Below are 19,329 nucleotides of genomic sequence, written 5' to 3' on the forward strand. Positions count from 1 at the left end.
GTTATTATTCTTGAATTCCGGGGACAGTTAGGATTTGAGGTAGAACGCTGTGTTGCGAGACTCTGAGAGTGCCCGAGCCAGAGTTGCATTCGCGTGCCTCGCTAACTCTTAGCCTGGATAACCCTGCCTGCGAATCACGGAGCCGTTTGGCTGATTCGGGATGCAATTGGCCCTGGCAAAGCGAATAAAAACGCTCGCCAACTTTGACATCCATGCCCTCGCGCCCCGAAGAGCTTGTGGCCCCCAGAAGATTCGACTGGTCTCCTGCACAGTTGCGCGGATAAATCACAAAAATATGTTTTCATTTATCACTTTCAAGAGGATATTATTATTGTCAATGGATATTGCATAACTAAACCCCGGTTGGGAAAGGGACAAGTTTAGATGACAAGTCCATCTTCCTCTTATCGATAGCAATTCGGAGGGGTGTATTATCGATGGGCCCTTGAATGAAGCCAATGAAGTCTTTAACAAGCTTTGGGTAATGATTGAGTGGTTTTGGATTTTCGTGAAGCTGATTGGCATGTAGAAAAGCTCCAAGAACAATTAGCAGATCGTCGTGAAAGACTGGTTGATGACGGCACGGCACGTCTGGTAACTAGTCTAATAGATGTCAAGGGGAGGAGCTCACGGAGTTCTCCTGTTCTGCTTTGAAACGTGATAGGATTCCTTGATCATGCAAGTGTAGTCTGGGGCGGCGCACTGCGAAGTAATACTAGTAGCACGAGACTACCTATGAAGGGGTATTTTGACTCCTTGTACAGGTAGGAGGTACCTTGGAACCGTGACTTCAGACAAGAAGTATGAATGACCAAAGTTGGGAGGAGTACACAAACCGGAGGTGTTGATGCTGGTTGAGAGATTTGCAGGTGGGGGGTATTCGCGAGTTCTGGGAGCCTGATATTATTGCCCGCTGGTAACCACATGATCCTCGAAGCCCTGAGTCAGTCGCTTGCAGCGGTACAGCCGATGTCTCTTACCTGTTGCAAGCTGCCAAATGACTGGCTGACGCCATTCAAAGGCCCGACTGCGGCATGCTCCTTTTTGTAGCGTGATTGAACAGGCTCTTTATTCGAAGGAAGAAAATATGTCGCAGCTAACGAGATGTGAGAAGGGATCCGTGCTGAGAGCCACCAGGTCTTGTTCTTGTTCGCAGCCCACAGATCCGCTAACGTCTCCAGCATAGCGACTGGTACCCACTGCGGCACCAACGCGAGCATATCAGGGCGCTGGATTCCCGAAGTCCAGCTTCCTTGCCATCTACAGACACTCGCTCAACCTATTTGTAGCGGTGCCTCGTGACTCGCCACTGCCAATAAGCCCGGCCTTAAGCAAAGTCTGGTTTTTAGCGGGAAACCCCAGCAGCCGCGCTCCGTACCGCACCGTTATCCGAAACTCTCCTTTCGCCTCATTGCTGGATCTCGAGCTCACCAACTAGAGTCTTGCCAGTCACTCCCCCGGAGGGTGAGACTCCATTGCTGGGCTTCACAGGCGCCGGCCCTCTGCACCCCTGTCCAACCCGTTACCCAGGACCTAAGGGCACAATGACCCCTCCTTGGACCTTAAAGAGAGGCCGATGGGCACCTCAGGGCTATTCATTTTACATTTTTCTACATTTTTTTTGCCCCTGTTTGCTTCCCAGGAGAAAGCTTCACGATTCTCGAAATTTTGGTCAACCACATTGGCCTAGCCGTCGATCAGGAACTCACTCTGCATAATGATGGCACTCATTGACGTGGCCGTTGTCTAGTCGTTCGCCTTACCGGTTCTCTTGGGCCCTGCCACTTTCCTTAGCCACAACTCACTGCATTAAGGCCTAAACGGGCCCGCCGTGTGTGGCGAAGTTGCATACATGCAGTATATGTGTATACCAAGTGCCTAGACGCCCGATGATGTGAACATCCTGTGCCTCAATCTTTCTGACGGCTGTTGAAATATCTACATTATAAGAGAGGCTCTCACATATCTTTTCTCCTGACGTTGGCGTTGACGCTTTCCTCTTTTTTCTTTACCTTGTTTTCGTACGGGGATTTACAACCCATGATAAATCTTCTACAGTTCAATTGTACTGTACCTTAAAGCACACGCTGCAGAGTCTATGTATGGTGCGGGTCACTGTGAAAGATATTTAGTGTTATTCTATGGTTGTTTGTCATAGAGCAAAGCAGGAAGGAATGGGAAAGTCTGGCCCTGACTGTGAGTTCCCATAGCATGGTTATACTCAACCCCTTGAAGCCACCGAACCTCGTTGTTGATCTTGATACAGATACGGCGTCATTCCCATGCAGCTCCTAGTGCCCATCTGTTATGAGTCTGCGGCTTGCTATTCATAGTAAAGTTTTGGAAAGCTGGTTCTTCAACCTGGGCCAGGTATTTCGAGCTCAGGTCGCACCATGCCCTCTCACAGATTTGATCGGGGGCGGATGTTAAAACAGGAGGACTTAACGGAGCCATCTCAAGATGTCCACCTATCTAGAATTCCCGGTGTACCGAACATAAGCCAGTCTAGTTTAACGACAACTAGATCTCAAGCCCAGCGAACTTTTTTACCTTCCAGAAATAGAAGAGGCTCGTTAGTCTCAGATAATGAGAGCTCTTTTCGAGGAAGAATCCCGACTCCTCAGAATACCAAAATCCCATCAAAATCCAACGGGCAGCCCTTGAGGATTCCGCAACCCTCGAAAGTTGGTTCCTCCCTGGCACCTAGCTTAATACCATCGATGGGCAAGATGCCTCCCCCTGCTCAATCTCAATTAAAGCCAGATCATGCAATTGCTGATAGGCTCGGGAAACTATCTTCAGCAGAGGGCCGATCCCGTAATGTGCTGCGGAGGAAAGCTCCGTCGATAGAGCAATATGCTGAGCGCAATAGGGCGGCATCCGATACGTCAAAGTTTGGCTTTTTTGGTTCTAATACTTCCTTGTCGAAGATGGAGGGTGAGAGCAACCCATTAAGCTTGGAGCCCCTTTCAGCAGACAGGCCCGATGAGGGTTCGAGGAGCCGAACACAGGATCAAGTCCAGCCTCTACAATCAACGGCTCAACAGCGTACTAGAGCTGGAGAAATTCCTCGCATCCCGAAGGATATCCCAGAGGAATTGACCGGACTAGCAAATACAATAAATACAACGGCCTTCCCCCCTCCAACTCCTAATTTCACATCCACCAGCAGCCCCTCCACGAGATATTCTGAATCGCCTGGGCCATGGAGTAGCAGGACGTCCACTCCAACCTCCATGTCTTCGTATTCGCCAGGAATCACTCAACTAACAAAGATCGGGTCACGTTTAAGGCAACCTAGCCCCGGTCTATCGAGAAGTCCACTCCCTGGGCAATCTACTGCTCCTGTTCCCTCCACTATTCCCACCACTGCCAACAAAGATGGACCTTCATTTTATCCAAGAACACCCCGTAAAGCTCAGACTCATCCTCCTATAACGGCAGGCAAGACTGACAAAGTCGAACGGAAGTATGGTGATAGGGGAACAATACCCTTAGAACCTCCTCGCAGGCCCCCGCCTCGAAAATCATCCACTAAATTCAAATCTCCGAAGACGACGATGAGCGATTCCAAGCAAATGCCAAATGAGGACTTGGAGATACGGGAAGAGAAGCAAGTTATCAAACCAGATCAGAGCAAAACCGAAAATTCTTCTCGGCTGCCAGCTCCAACCTCGACTTTCCGGCCACCTAGACCCAGCCGTGCTGGTACAAGTGACCTGGAACTGAAACCATCTCCGGTAATTCAGAGTAATATGGCAACCCTAAAGCACTCTGGGCATAAACGTCAGGCTTCCAGCGACTCTACTCATGACAGGATTCATAGAGTTCATAATATCAATTCTTCGACGGAATCGTTCCAGTCTAAAGGTTCTATCCGGGTTCCTAATCGATATGCCTCCCCATATCTCACTGGTAACCAGAGCTCCAAAATTGGGACGGGTTCAAAGGACTCCCTGTCCCGTGCGAACACGGTTTTATCAAAAGACCCTAAGCAAGCTAAAGAACCTTCAGCAAGTGGCAGGACAAGGCGGTTTGGGATATTCTCAAGAAAAGGAAAATCAGATACAGATATAGTTGGTTCGGACTCGAAAGATAAGTCGAACCGACGTGGCCCTGCTGCAGGAACTGGCCACGAAGGTTATGGAAGGTATGCCCAGCGGGGGCGAAGATCCAGCATAAATAGCGTCAATGGAAGAGCAAGGTCCGCGAGCGCAACTCGTCCATCGAGGAAGGGCAGCACTGCTAGCCAGACAGAATCGGAAATGGATGATTTCCTATTGGATCGCCTGGAACCAGTTGTCATTAGTGGACAGGGGATCATTGGAGCAGATCTCAGTCGAATACAGAGCGAGCAGAGCGCGAGTGGCGTGAGCGCCACGTCGACGGCAACTTCTTGTCCTGGTCCACAATATTCGAAAGCCGTTGGGGCGTCTGCGGAGTCATTAGTTTCACTCACTTCGCAGCCAGCCGAAACTTTTGACTCTTTACTATACAAAATACAACGAAATGAAGAAAACCAACGCCTTGCCAACCGTCGGTCTTTCCGGAGGTCACAGCTCTTCGAGTCCCAAGAACAAACGCCTGTACCACTATCCATCCATACCGATGTTCCCAAATCCCGCCCATCCATTGACAGTTGTAACACAAGCCAAACATCGTTTTCTCAGTCCAGCGTATCTATTACTGTGAACGAACGTGGTCACGATAAAAAGGATAACAAGAAGCCCGAGAGGAAAGGGAAGTGGAATTTTTTTCAAAGGAGCCACCAAAACCCACGAAAGGGATCACTTCCTGAACCAAGTCCTTCTGTCGAAGTGTCAGTTGCCATATCTAAGCTTCCTTCTGCCAGGCAAGTGGCTCACTATGCGCTCCTCGAAAATGAGCACCTAGATCCGGAGTCACTCAGAGATATTTTCCAAGGGCTTGAGGAATCACCAGCCACCGAGGAAGAGGTCGACGAGACCGAAGAAGTTCCCCTCGGGCTTGGCTTGAAAAGAGAACACGGTCACTCCGTTCTGCTGCCATCTCCTCCACTTTTAGGAGGATATGCCTTCGAAAAGCTTCCTTCGTCACCAAAGGTATTTTTCAACAAAGATATCTTTGATGAGAAAGAAACAAACGGTGTTCAACCGAAAGGGGATGTTCGGGAAGAACGACGGCCTAACCGACTTGCATCAGTGGGAAGAATTCCTCTAGTAATTTCGAGCCGAGACACGCAGAAAAACCAACCTATCCCTTCATTTTCCCGCCCCTTCAGCAGAGCTGATATGCCTTCCTTCTTGGCTACGGCCGACTCTCAGCCTGTTCAATTTTATAATCCCGGTCGACCCCCCGTGGGGTCTCAAGTGGAGGCTCTCCCCAGTCATGCGTTCTATCCGGAGTGTGCAATTTCGGACCCTTCCGTTCATATCATACCAGGAAACAATGCATCATATGCACAGAAGGATCGCGAATTCTTGACTTTTCCACGGAAATCCATAGCCTCTGGCTCTAGTAGCTCTGAGGGTTGCAAGAGCTTGACTACTGTGACTGCTGTTGCACCACATCCGGGTTCAAAACTCAGCGAAGACGAGATCTGGAATGAATACGATGATTTCATTGACACGGTGCTATCACCGAAAGCGGCTCCCAAAAAGAGAAGGTCAAACTCTTCCCAGCAGTCTTTTGAAATGGCCACTCGTGCCAGCAGGACTTTGCAAGTGGAGATAAGTGAAACGAGAAATGGGGACCGTCTTGCTCCCATCCCTTCGGAAAACCCGTCCTTGCATCGATCGATGTCTTCGGCAAGATCAAGTGGAAGCACAGTGCGCCTACGCAGGTCTATGATACTTTCTGCTCTACACTCTTCCATGTCCCAGTCTCCTCCAATGCCGTTCAACGGCATGTATGGTGGCAACGGCAATACGAACAGCGCAGAGCTGATGAATCAAGATGGTACATTATCCGTCCGGCGATTAGATTCAGAATCGGACATAATTAGAGAATCTTCGCTTCCTACGCCTAAGAAAAGTGAAGCAGATCGTCGCAGAAATACCATCCTCCTAGATAGAGCAGAGCGAGATCGCAATGGCGCTGTGGAGCAAATAAACCTTCGCTCTAGCTCCCTCATGACCAGCCGGTGGTTATCGTTTGGGCGAGTACTTTTCAGCCCTGCACACAATCACCTCAAAGACCAAGATCAGGGTCGAGTTCTTGTTATTGACGGCTTAGGAAACGATGATTGGTCGTTTTACTGTGCATTGACTTATCCTACTGCAACTGTGTACAGTCTTGGGTTCTCAGGACCTTCCACAATTTCCAGGAACCCCGCGGCCTGGCAGCCCCCTTCTAATCACAGAACTATCCATCACGCTAATATGGAAAACCCATTTCCGTTTCCCAGGGGATTCTTCACCGCAGCAGTTATTCGATTCCCGGCTGCTTGCTCCGAGAGTGGATTGCGGGCTACTATTTCAGAGTGCAAACGCGTGTTGCGGCCAGGCGCATATCTAGAAATGAATGTTATGGACCTAGACATGGTGAATATGGGGACCCGAACACGAAAAGCTGTTCGTATGTTAAAAGAGCGTATATTTGTGGCAGATCCAAGCATAAGTCTCAAACCCGCAAGCGACAATATCCAGAGGTTGCTTGGAAAGCGAGGGTTCGAGAATTTGAATCGATGCATAGTTGGTGTGCCAGTTGCAGGCACTATTTTGAGCTCATCTGATACATCCAGTTCCAACCGGTCAGTCACGTCGATACACCCGTACTCCCCGAATCCTACATCGACCACTCAAGGAGGTAGTAAGCCGAAGCGACCTCCATCAGACAATCCCAGCGTTTCTCTTGGTGACCTTCTCTCAGATTCTAGCCCCTCGGAGTCCAATGATGAATCCATTGCTAAAATGGTAGCCAAAGTCGCTCGTTGGTGGTATACCCGCTGCTATGAGGCTGCAATACTACCTGACGGAAACCCGGATTACAGCATCTGGGCTGACAGAAGGGTTCTGAGGGAGTGCCAAAGACGTGGGACAGGGTTCCGGTTACTAATCGCTTTTGCGCAAAAACCAAGCGAACCCCGAAGGACTGCAAGCATTTAAAAATGCAAGAACAAGGAACCTAGGGGCACCCATAACGAACGGTAAATGCATCCATATTCCTTGGTGCTCTCTAACAACGAAGCTAGCGAAATTCCTTTACGCCCTTTGAGCGGAATATTTCCTTTTCGATCATCCTTACTACCCCGAAGAAGCATCAGCAACGCTGCTTCCTCTCTTTATTTACCTTTACGACCTCAAACACGATTATGAATGATGAATGATTTTTAACGATCTATTCCCCCGTTTTACTCTTCACGAAATGACTCAAACAGATGAGACAGGGCTACCAAATCGCCAATGCCAGACACTACGAAGATTTCCCAATAGGCCTCGCGGCCAATCTCGTTTTGCTGTTCTGTACATTAAGCTCTTTCCATTTTTCTTTTTCCATTCCTACGGCAGGCCACGTTCTATTCTATGTGTAATTATTTTACTTGTATCTGTGAGCGTTTTGCATCATCGTTTTCTTAATTTTTTTTAATCTGTCTTCTTGGGTTTTACACAGGTGGTTAGCGTTGCATTGCTTGATGTCTTGTGATACCATTATTCTTGATGAATTTTGTTCGATTTAGCGTGTTTTATATGGTTGTCGATTTACTACTCTATGCGTTTTGACGAAGTACTATTATGTCACTCATGTCGCAATCGATGGCATGGAATATAGGAGGAAAGATTGTTATTTATTATGCTCGTACCTACATAAGAATAGCTATACTAATATCCCAAACGTTTTACTCCAGAAGTCAAATTTTGAGCAGAAGGCTTTTGATTTATGCGAGTCCATCATGAAATATAAAATAAATCACTTATTGTCAACCACAGAAGATCCGACCTAGGATAATCCCGAGGTCATTGGATGGAGCTGGGGGGTCATGTGATAAGATCTAAACCGCCAATCTCCTTGTGGCAAAAACCAACAACCGCGCTTTCCCTAATTTTGCTTATCATTCTCTAGAGGCATCAATAGCGACCACTGCAAAGAAACAACCGCGACCATCACCGTAGGTCCATCTTCACTATATATCACACACCCTGTTACCGATGATACATCCTAACGGACTGTTTTAGCTGTATTTGTGCAGCCCTCCAGTCGCAATCATGTCTGACGGTACGCACACCCGGGCGCCAGATATCTTAGCAACAGAACTAACTACCTCATTTATAGCCGACTTCGAGGCCATAAGGCGCCTTCAGGCGGAGCGGAACGCTGCAGCCTCGAACAAAAAAGGTTCTAAAATTTTCGATCCATCCAGCCAACGAACTGACGTTTCGACCAAGGCTTCCCTGACTGAATCCTTCGATACAACGCTCTACGATCGCAATGGAACCGACAAGTATGCGGAATATAACACCTCCATCCCCGTTGATGACGAAGATGAGGATATGGCAGATGGGGACGTTGGCCACCGACTGACTGGCCAGTATACGGCGACCAAGGAGCAAATGAACGAATTTGCCGCTGGCAAAGGGGTCGAGGAAGAGGATATCCTCCTTGGACGTGAGAAATCTGCCAGGATCTCAGAGCGTGAGACTGACTACCAGAAGCGACGATTTAACCGCGGCCCTCTTACGCCGACACGCGCCGACCCTTTCGCTTCAAATTCCCAAGCAGGTGTAGAGACCGAAGGCCAAACGTATCGCGAAGTTATGGCTCTTCGCGAGCTCGAAAAAGAGGAAGAACGAGTGAAAAAGTTGATTGTAGAACAACATGGTAAAGGCGAGAAAAATGGATCGTTGGAACATGAAGCGACGTTGAAATTAGAGGAGGCGGACAAAGAAAACGTGGAAGCGGGTTCAACTGCGTCAGTAGCTTCTGGGAGGAAAAGAAAGCAAAGATGGGATGTGGCCTCCGAAGCGGCACCTGCACCGGAAGGTGACAAACCGGTTGAAGCGAAGCCGAAGAGATCTAGATGGGACCAAACACCTGTTCCCGGTGCACCAGAAGAGGCGCCTAAACGCCGATCAAGATGGGATCAAGCACCATCTCTCGTAACAGCCACGCCAGTTGGTAATGAGGGCCTTGCAACTCCCATGCATCCTTCTCAGACAGCGGCTCCTGTTGCTCCATTAACATTTGGAACCGATATTTCTAGCCGAAATGCACCTTTATCTGACGAAGAACTAGACTTGATGCTTCCATCGGAAGGCTATAAGATTCTCGAACCCCCACCTGGGTATGCACCTATTCGGACTCCCGCTCGGAAGCTGATGAGTACACCGGCACCAATTCCAAGCGCCAGTGGGTTTGGGGGGTTCATGATGCAAGAGCCCGAGAATGCTCGGGCGATGGGGAAACAGTTGCCAACGGATATCCCAGGTGTTGGAGATTTGCAGTTTTTCAAAGCAGAGGATATGCAATATTTCGGCAAGCTCGTCGATGGAGCAGATGAGAATACCATGTCGGTCGACGAATTAAAGGAAAGGAAAATCATGAGATTGCTTTTGAAAGTCAAGAATGGCACGCCTCCAATGAGGAAGACTGCCCTTCGACAACTTACAGATAACGCCCGTCAATTTGGTGCAGGACCTCTTTTCAATCAAATCCTTCCATTGCTCATGGAGAAATCATTGGAGGATCAGGAACGACATTTGCTCGTTAAAGTAATCGACCGGGTACTTTACAAACTTGATGACCTTGTTCGACCCTATGTTCACAAAATCCTCGTTGTTATTGAGCCTCTCCTTATTGACCAGGATTACTATGCTCGTGTGGAAGGTCGAGAGATCATTTCCAACCTTAGCAAAGCCGCTGGTCTCGCCCACATGATCAGCACCATGCGTCCTGATATTGATCATGTCGACGAATACGTACGAAACACGACTGCGCGAGCCTTTGCTGTTGTTGCATCAGCTCTTGGCATACCCGCTCTCCTTCCGTTTTTAAGGGCGGTGTGCCGCAGTAAAAAATCATGGCAAGCAAGACATACCGGTGTTAAGATTGTTCAGCAAATTCCAATCCTGATGGGATGTGCAGTTTTACCACATTTGCAGGGCTTAGTGGACTGTATTGGGGACAATCTCAGTGATGAGCAAGCCAAAGTTCGTACCGTAACTAGCTTGGCGATTGCTGCTCTTGCTGAAGCTGCAAACCCATATGGTATCGAAAGCTTTCAAGATATCCTTGGGCCCCTTTGGACAGGAGCAAGAAAGCAGCGAGGCAAGGGGCTTGCAGGCTTCCTCAAGGCTGTCGGCTATATTATTCCACTTATGGATGAGGAGGGTGCAAACTACTTTACGAGCCAGATTATGGAAATTCTTCTTCGCGAGTTCTCTTCGCCTGATGAAGAGATGAAGAAGGTTGTTTTGAAAGTTGTATCTCAGTGTGCGGGAACGGATGGTGTCACGGCTGCCTATTTAAAGGAACATGTGCTAACCGATTTCTTCAAATGCTTCTGGGTAAGGCGCATGGCACTCGATAAAAGAAACTACCGGCAAGTAGTCGAAACAACCGTTGATTTGGGCCAAAAAGTTGGAGTAAGCGAAATTATAGAAAAGATTGTCAACAACCTGAAAGATGAGAGCGAAGCATATCGAAAAATGACAGTAGAAACCGTCGAGAAAGTCATTGCGTCCCTCGGCGCAGCAGATATTGGCGAAAGGCTAGAGGAGCGACTTATTGATGGCGTCCTGTTCGCTTTCCAGGAACAAAGCATAGAGGATATCGTGATCTTGAACGGATTTGGTACCGTTGTCAACGCACTTGGAACTCGTTGCAAGCCGTATCTTCCTCAGATTGTCAGTACAATTCTCTGGCGTTTGAATAACAAGTCCGCAACAGTTCGTCAACAGGCCGCCGATCTTATATCCCGCATTGCTATGGTCATGAAACAGTGCGGTGAGGATGCCCTCATGGGTAAACTCGGTATCGTCCTTTACGAATATCTCGGCGAAGAGTATCCAGAAGTCCTTGGTTCCATTCTTGGAGCCTTACGGTCTATTGTCACCGTTGTCGGTATCAATCAAATGCAGCCACCTATTCGAGATCTGTTACCCCGTCTCACTCCTATTTTACGAAATCGCCACGAGAAAGTACAAGAGAACACAATTGACTTAGTTGGTCGGATAGCGGATCGAGGGCCGGAATCCGTTAATGCCCGAGAATGGATGCGAATTTGTTTTGAGTTGCTCGATATGCTCAAAGCTCACAAAAAGGGTATTCGTCGTGCAGCTAATAACACATTCGGCTTCATTGCAAAGGCAATCGGCCCCCAGGACGTCCTTGCTACCCTTCTCAACAACCTTCGCGTACAAGAACGTCAATCCCGCGTTTGTACAGCTGTTGCCATCGGTATTGTTGCCGAAACCTGTGCCCCTTTCACAGTTCTACCTGCCCTTATGAACGAGTATCGAGTACCAGAATTGAACGTCCAGAATGGCGTACTCAAAGCTATGTCCTTCCTTTTTGAATACATCGGTGAAATGGCAAAAGACTACGTTTACGCTGTCACCCCACTGCTTGAAGACGCATTGATAGACCGGGACCAAGTACATCGACAAACAGCAGCCAGCGTAGTGAAGCACATTGCTCTTGGCGTTGTTGGCCTTGGATGTGAAGATGCAATGCTCCATCTCCTCAATTTGCTTTATCCTAACCTTTTCGAGACAAGCCCTCACGTCATTGATCGTATAATCGAGGCTATCGAGGCTATCCGCATGGCCGTGGGCACTGGCATTGTGATGAACTATGTTTGGGCAGGCTTGTTCCACCCGGCAAGAAAAGTAAGGCAGCCATATTGGAGGCTTTACAATGATGCCTATGTTCAAGGGGCGGATGCCATGGTACCTTATTATCCTACTCTCGAAGACGAAGGTTTAGCGAGGCATGAATTAGCGATTGTTTTGTGATTTATGATAGTTTTATCCTGAACAGGCGTTCCTTGCTGGATGTCCAAGCCTTCTTAATTTTATATTCGCTTTGATTCGTTTCTAACTTGTTATTTACCTATCATCATTTCTTATGCCGTTTTCCTCCTTTTTGGCGATTGCGTTTCAGCGTTTATATCTTCGTCTCTCTTTTCAAATTACTATTTATCTGTACCTTTAATAATACCTGGGAAAAGCATGTATACTTGAATCGGAAAATTTTATATCATTCATGGAGCTGTTTCATTTATGCTACGCAGTAACTTTCTCTCAAAGGCTGGGCTGACATTTTGCATATTAAAGACTACCTACCCTACCTGGGTAGTTAGAGAAAGGCAAATTTTAGATTTTTATCTTTATCAGTCAGTATCTTTGATTCTGCCCTTTTTTACCCCGGACCATTCCAAAGCTCATCGACCGACGATCAGCAAATTTAAAACAAATGCGCCTAGAAAAGCCCAAACTTTTTCCACGCGGGATTTTTTCCAATCGGGAACAAGAAACTGTGATCGTATAGTCCTACGGAACAAATAAAGATCGGAAACATCAAATTGGTCTGAAATATTCAGCATCCATCCGATTTTGTGTTAATTTATCTTGGTGTTCAATCTTTGCAAACCCTAAACATTTCGGGCCGAGGAATTTTCCGGAGATCAAACTTCCCCGGATTTTGTGTGATGGAACAGCAAGCAACCGAAGGTTATTCCGACAAGGGATCTAATAAATGATGGGGAAAAGGAGTCGAGGGAGATTACACATATTCATGACAATTATAAATAATCTATATACCTGGTGCGTATAAGACTGCAAGAAAATACATAATATATATTTACCAGACTACTAGATAAAATCATGCTGGGCAGCCCATCGATCTATCAGTTCCTATCTAACCTACTTGTTCCGTTCCTCCATAGTTAACTACCATGTTGTAATAATATAAGAATTGAGAGTAGGAAGAACACCACAAGTGCGAGCCCAATCCCGCTAGGCTGAACAGGATATTTGTCCAAACAGAATACTCATCCAATGGGAAGTCATATTTATTCCTCGTAACGTAACCCTCATCCAGTGGCGGAAAAATGAAGATTAATAATTTACCAAGTTAAAAAAAGGATATCCGAAACTTGAGCTGTGTTGCTATTTTATAGCTCGTAGCCCACTTCTTTCCAGGATTCCTCCTAACCTACCTCTCATCTCAACCTAATAATAATGCCAAAGGGGCGCCCGGCAGACAAGTGTCTCGCATCTACTGCGTATGTGATAGAGTGGTGTGAGTGAGTGTGTCCCAGATAGCTCTGACATCATCAGGCAATCCATGCATGTGCGCGAGCATACTTAAGTATTATTAACTAATCACTCCACTCCACAATAAAATATAATAATAACAATGCAGTCGAAGTAGCAATTTTGCGTGTTCGATTCTAAATTTATTCTTGGCAAAATCGATTATTGCAGGAAGAATTCTCTTTCTTTTTTCATTTTGTTGGATGTTATTAGGGAGTAAAGCAACGCCGAGGAAGTAGCCTGACCCCCCCAAAACGTGACAAAGCGTGGAGGGATTTCTGTAGAAGCAGCAAATGCACAATTAATTATTAAATATTAATAGCAGCACGCACGCACTGTAGCAGAGGCATTCTGAAGCTGAAGAAGAGCTGCTCGAAAGGTGCGGTGGAAATTCATTCCGTATCAAATATTTCAGGGGTAACTATGTATTTGTAAATTTGATGGTATTTTACTGCTCAGGATACGATACACCACAAAAATCAATTCCTTTCAAAAATGCGGAGGAAGAAGATAGATGGAGTTAGTCAGTGACTTCGTTTTCAATAATAATTAATAATTCTTTCCCTTTTCCCATTGCTTTTTGCTTTTTCTTTCTTTTGCATCTACGGAGTACTGTACTTCTCTCAGGGGTGGGGCCTCTGCAAAAGGGAAAAGCAAGGTGGCACCGCACCCATTTGATGGAATGTAGTTAAGTCTTCTGTCATTGGCCAGAGCGATCAATTTGGCGCAAGGAGAAGAATTTCTGAAAAAATAAATAAATAAATAAATAAATAAAAACAAAAATAAAAGAAATTAAAACTCTTTCAAGCTCACAATCCTGGTGTAAAAAGATAGTCAGCAAAAGGAGTGGAAAATAATCAGGGGCCCAAAGTATTATCCTCCGCCGTGGTTTACGAGACGCAGAAGTTGCGAGCGATCATATGGAGGTTCAGCGGCAGTGATGATGCATTGGGGCCGCCAGAGGGCGGAGACCTTAAAAAATCGACAGCGTGTTTCATAATGTTACGGAGTACTCCGTACAGATGGGGCACAAGGGGGGAAGCCCGGCGCGATCAACAAGACCCCTGATTTGGTGGCCCTGCTGGCCGCTACTGCTCCTGGTTGTGGTGTGCGGGCCCGGCACTTATTCTTTTGTCCCTTTACGATGCTCCACCCTTCATTCAACAACACCTTTGGGGAGAAGGGAAGAAAACAAAAATTAAAAAAAGGAAGATGCGGTTTTTCTCCACCCGAGAGGTGAACTAGTGACTTTTTGTCTCCGTGTCTATTTTGCTTCTTTCTTCCTTTGGACACGACCATATTATTCCAAGCGCCGCCCATGTTCAGCTGCGGCTGGGGTCGGGACGATTCAGGATTTTGATTCCTGGATTTCTTTTTATATTATCAAGCCAAAACTTGCCTCAATATTTCACCAGTGATGCGCCAGAGAATTGGTCATGAAGCAAGCATCCCCCCGCATCCTCGCAATTGCAAATGCTCTTGCCGTGGCGTTGGAAGCCGATATCCCCTCCTCCCCGCCTAAACTCTGGTTTTGAGTCCTTGATTCTGATGTCCCAGGGAAGGAAAGCTTGCAACCAACGCTAGCTCTTTCTCGACGGTTATTGGTTGGGCCGGCGGCCAGTGGGAGCTTTCCTCTGCCTCCTCTCCTCCTGTTGGAGAACCCGAACAACCATGCCCGTTGCCCCAATTTTCGATGGCGTCCAGCGTGGATCTATCTCATCTGCTGCACTAGCCAAGCCCCTAAACCAGGGTTTTCACGGGCTTGGGAAGGGAGGGCAACGTAATCAGGATTCAGCGGGCCCTGGTTAGGGGTTAGACAGTCTGGGCAATGCTGGGCCTTTCTTTCGTTCTTTCTTATTGCTTTTTGGTTTTTGGTTGGTTCAACAGATAGGACTCCGTACTCCGTATGTATGGCCGATACTCAAAAAGTTGCGACTGAAATACATCTACGCTGTAAGCACATTGACAAACGAAAATGCGGGATGCACTTTCTGGCTCCTGACAAATTATGTATTTTGTGACTTTAAACAGTCTCGCTGCCCGCTTATTTCCAATGGAGATGAGGTTCGTTTGGTTGGGTTTATCATGGACTTGGGCCTGGCGGCTCCAAAAGATTGATCCCTTGTCGTTATTCAGCCTTATCGAGATCTCCCAGTGTTTCGTTCGTCGTCGTGGCCAGTTGCTGTTTCCTTCTCGGCTCCGACAGGCTAGCGTTTACTATGGAAAGCGGCACGTCTTCGTGGGATTGAGAAGCACTCATTATTGGAGCGATAGCAGGGACACGTTGCTTTGCATTCTTCTGCTGGGCGATAAGAGTCAGAAAAGCCAGGAAGCGACAATCCCATACCGGGTCGGATGCATATCTCTGTCGCTACGGAGTAGTCGTACAGCAAACAGAGTGACTGCTGCCAACATAGATAATAATACAAAAAACACGCGCGCGTTCCTGACTTGCATCAGAGACAATCTGGCGGTTTTTGATCGCCCTGTGATCCGCGCCAGCTTCTTAGACGGATCTATCGAAAAAAAAATATGAGACAAGAAATCGATCGGGCCGAAAAAACGTGGTTGAGAAAGGCTGCTGGTAGGTTTATGTTTCAGATCTTGCAGATGAAAAAATAAAAAAAGGCGTTGGCTAAGACAAACCCAGTGGAGTGTCAAGAAAAGTGAACAGTGCCTGGCGGCAGATCGCCAGGCGCTTGGCTGATGATTTGCGAGGCCCATTTTGCTATTCTGATAAAGATCCGGGCGATCATATTAACGCGTTCTCTAGATATTATTATTTCTTTAAGGGAAGCTTTCTGCCGCCTTCGCGGGAAGAACTGTGAGCCTGAAGCTTTTTGATAAGCTTTCGTAGGGTTTGCAGCCACTCCTTGGAATGTAATAGTAGCGGGACGGGGATAATGCAACTATAATGATAATGAGAATGGTATTATTGCGGCACAATGACGCCATATTCCGTCTTCGACTGTGAATCAAATAGTTAATTGTTTGGAATGAGGAAGCTTCTGTGACCTCGCGGCCCTTTTATTCTTTGGCAGAAGAAGCAAGATTCAAACGCCCTACCGTAATCAATCAACTATTTCCAGCTTGCAGGAATTAGAACATGGGGGGACCCAGACGTTTCTTCTACAGCATTGTAGACAGTATCAGTATCCTACTTCATATGCCCATGTAGCCCCTATACAGACCTTGAGGGGAAAACTCCCCCCTGTATCGAATGTGTAATCTGGGGAAGTTGCAGTGATTGTGAACAATCGAAACAACCACATACCATACATACCCTGTAGTTACTTTACCATACAAGGCGTTTAAGTTACCAGGAATGATAAAATATTTCCAAAATCCAAGTTACAAGGCCCAAAGGCCATCATCATGTAATTTATTTTTCAACCTTCCATCAACTACGGAGTAACAGTGCTTTCTCTATCTTGCTGTCGTGATAGCAGTTTTTTGCAAATAGTAAAATATACAGACCAGTCCGCGGCGTGCAATACTGGCCCCAGCAATTCCAGATAACTTACACCATTCATTGCCCCGGTCAATCCAGCGGCTTTCACAACCGCACCCCTCCCCATCTCAGACCACTGAAATATACATTAAAAATATCTTAATGCACACGAGCCTCTGTGTGCAAAGATGTTGTGGAGCTAAGCTCAAAACAGAAGGCCCTGCAAGATTGATTTTACAGCTTATTATTAATAATAATAGAAGGGATAGAACTGTAAAAACATATAGAGATTCATTTTTCAGTGCAAAAGCATCAGCTAACTAAGCAAGGAAAAAAACAAAAAACATTCCATCCTGCCCCGCCGGCTCATATGTCATTCTCAAGGACAGTTTGAGTGGCCTGAAGAAGGCTTGTAATAGTTCTGAATTTGATCTTCAGAGTCACATTCTCCTTGCACAGAGCCTCATTTTCAATATAAAGAGTCAAAATCTCAATATCACAATTATCAACTGACTCAACACTTGCTGTCTGTTTTTTCAAGACTCTAGCTTCTGTATTCTCAGCTGCAGAGTACTTCTTGAATGAACTCTTCTTCTTGACTTTCTTTCTCTTTTCATTCTTCTGCTTCTTTTCTTTCACTTTATCATTCTTCTTACTGACATTGACTATGTATAACTATTAGTTAATTGTATTAGAATTAATATATTTCATGTTGAAAAGTGACTCACTTCTATAATAAGAGCAGTAACTTTCAGTATCATTGTAATGACAACTAGTACAAGCTCTATGACACTGATTCAGAGCACTGATGCAGATGATAAAAGAGTCTTCTTCTCTAATATAGTGACTGCAGAGAACTGCAAAAACAGCACTGCAGAATTATAGAAGAAGAGCTTCATGATTTGTATTGATTTTTATATTGATCTGACAACTCTTCTGCAAGACTGACTCATGAGTATAGAACAATTTGATGAGAGTCTGTAGCTTCTTTGACAGCTTCTCAGACATTCTTTTGATCAAATGAGTCAACAGTTAACTTGATAATCTAGAACTGACAGACATAGCAGAGACAGACACAGGCACAGACACAGAACTGAGAATGAGATTAATAGCTGATGACTCAGCAGACTGAACAAGGTTATTGAGAACTATGCTGACTGTTAGAATTGCAATTTTCATCATTTTAAGAATCTTACTTACAATGAACATGTTTCAAGATGTTATTTTCAGTCATAATAACAGTATTAATGATTTTTTGAACTTCTGATGAATTAATAGAGATAAATGATATGATTTCTGAAAAAAAAAAAAAAAAACAGCTGACAGAGATAGAAGATGAGAGATAAGATGAATTCTTCAAAGAGAAAGAAAACACTCTGAGATTCATTCACTTTCTCTCATACATGTGTTGACAGCTGCAAGAATTCAATATCTCTTATCACATAATGTAACATAGGTCTCAATAACACAGATCTCAGAAGATTCTCAATCTCTCAGGTCAAAGATGTCATTATATTAAATCTGAGCTGTATAGATCAATATCTGAATTGTTTCAATATCTTCTGTAGATTACTAACTGCTCATTCTCAGATTCAGTGATTATAATAGAATTGACTGCAATAGGTTCATTAAATTCAATGATTGAATTCAGTGAATCTGTGAGCAGAACAGGCAGAGAGAATGATAGAATAGAGAGTAAAGAACTTGCAGCAATGAAGAACAAGTGAATGAGCAGATTAAATGTGAACTGTGAAAAAGGTGAAATAAAGAGCAGATGAAGCTATATAGAATATAGATTAGCAGAGGCCTATAAAAAGAAAAGAAATATAACTTAGTTATCTGTTGACTTTGATATCTTGTATAATCAATCTTATGCATCTGCATGCTTCTGCTTACTTCATCATCAGGCTGATGAAATCTGGAATAATCAAAGAGTTGTTCAAACAGAAGATCTTGATATGTTTTAACCTGTGAAACTACAACATATGTGAGATCAGTCTGGAATTCAGTCTTGGAAATATCAAGAACAGCCTGATCAAGTGATAATTCTTGGGATTTATAAACAGTAATAGCATATGCAACTGTAATAGAGAACTGTGTGCAGCTGCAGGCTTGATTAACATGAGAAAAGTCATGGCAGCTGCAGAAGATAGGCACAAGTTTAAGATTCTCTCATTTCAAATAAGCAGAGCTGTCATATTTGTCAAAATTGATTAGCAGTGTAAATGAAGAATCTTGACAGGGATTCTTCACATCTGGACTTCATACAATGTCATAAAGAGTCTTAAGAGCACTGTTAATGAGACTGCAGTCTGTTCAAATATTCTGTAGAAGCATGATTCAGCAGTCAATAAAGAGAGAAAGATTCTGATGAAGATTGTCAGCCTTGTCAGAATCTAACTGAGAAGTATCTATATCAATATTTATGACCTGAATATTAATAACAGATTGTTTACAGCTTCAAATAGCATTATTATTATAGGTATGAACATGGCACTTCTTTGTATAAATGTGAATTGCATTCTCAAAGACCAGGGCTTCATGAGGAATAAGAGCCTGCACACACTTTAAAAGAAACTCTCAATCATTCAGAGTTAACTGATCAAGACAAAGATTTTTCAAGGTCTCACAGAACTGACAGCTGAT

The 19,329-nt window shown here is 45.3% G+C and overlaps 5 protein-coding genes across 7 annotated transcripts; 3 read left to right on the plus strand and 2 right to left on the minus strand.

The window, feature by feature from the left end:
- Positions 1-352: 352 nt before the first annotated feature.
- BDCG_01645 (uncharacterized protein) lies at positions 353-1,220 on the minus strand (the record flags this gene model as incomplete). The annotated part of the gene is made up of 3 exons (XM_045417165.1): positions 353-514; positions 632-715; positions 981-1,220. The coding sequence occupies 3 exons, from the start codon at positions 1,218-1,220 to the stop codon at positions 353-355; spliced, it is 486 nt and encodes a 161-aa protein (XP_045274058.1).
- Positions 769-7,916, plus strand: BDCG_01646. 2 transcript variants are annotated; one of them, XM_045417167.1, is made up of 3 exons: positions 947-1,106; positions 1,187-2,196; positions 2,267-7,916. In XM_045417167.1, the coding sequence occupies exon 3, from the start codon at positions 2,394-2,396 to the stop codon at positions 7,083-7,085; it is 4,692 nt and encodes a 1,563-aa protein (XP_045279679.1). In that variant the 5' UTR covers positions 947-1,106; positions 1,187-2,196; positions 2,267-2,393; the 3' UTR covers positions 7,086-7,916. The 2 variants fall into 2 exon arrangements, with proteins under 2 accessions (XP_045274059.1, XP_045279679.1); XM_045417166.1 differs by having other exon boundaries at positions 769-2,196.
- A 67-nt stretch (positions 7,917-7,983) lies between these two features.
- On the plus strand, positions 7,984-13,037 carry BDCG_01647. Of its 2 annotated transcripts, none has more exons than XM_045417168.1 (3): positions 7,984-8,193; positions 8,251-12,740; positions 12,793-13,037. In XM_045417168.1, the coding sequence occupies exons 1-2, from the start codon at positions 8,184-8,186 to the stop codon at positions 11,928-11,930; spliced, it is 3,690 nt and encodes a 1,229-aa protein (XP_045274060.1). In that variant the 5' UTR covers positions 7,984-8,183; the 3' UTR covers positions 11,931-12,740; positions 12,793-13,037. The 2 variants fall into 2 exon arrangements, with proteins under 2 accessions (XP_045274060.1, XP_045279680.1); XM_045417169.1 differs by lacking the exon at positions 12,793-13,037 and having other exon boundaries at positions 8,021-8,086; positions 8,154-8,193; positions 8,251-12,330.
- A 1,516-nt stretch (positions 13,038-14,553) lies between these two features.
- On the plus strand, positions 14,554-16,419 carry BDCG_01648 (uncharacterized protein). Its single transcript, XM_045417170.1, has 2 exons — positions 14,554-15,816; positions 15,883-16,419. The coding sequence occupies exon 1, from the start codon at positions 15,241-15,243 to the stop codon at positions 15,766-15,768; it is 528 nt and encodes a 175-aa protein (XP_045274061.1). The 5' UTR covers positions 14,554-15,240; the 3' UTR covers positions 15,769-15,816; positions 15,883-16,419.
- Positions 16,420-17,049: 630 nt separating this feature from the next.
- Positions 17,050-17,444, minus strand: BDCG_16396 (uncharacterized protein; the record flags this gene model as incomplete). Its single annotated transcript, XM_045425637.1, has 2 exons — positions 17,050-17,358; positions 17,412-17,444. The coding sequence occupies 2 exons, from the start codon at positions 17,442-17,444 to the stop codon at positions 17,050-17,052; spliced, it is 342 nt and encodes a 113-aa protein (XP_045279681.1).
- Positions 17,445-19,329: the final 1,885 nt, after the last annotated feature.

Source organism: Blastomyces dermatitidis (assembly GCF_000003525.1).
Source record: "Blastomyces dermatitidis ER-3 genomic scaffold supercont1.2, whole genome shotgun sequence".
Classification (NCBI taxonomy): domain Eukaryota; kingdom Fungi; phylum Ascomycota; class Eurotiomycetes; order Onygenales; family Ajellomycetaceae; genus Blastomyces; species Blastomyces dermatitidis.

Excerpts from the sequence above, each read along its gene's own strand:
- BDCG_01646 (XM_045417166.1), top strand. The coding sequence starts at position 2,394 with ATGCCCTCTCACAGATTTGATCGGGGGCGGATGTTAAAACAGGAGGAC.
- BDCG_01648 (XM_045417170.1), top strand. The coding sequence starts at position 15,241 with ATGTATTTTGTGACTTTAAACAGTCTCGCTGCCCGCTTATTTCCAATG.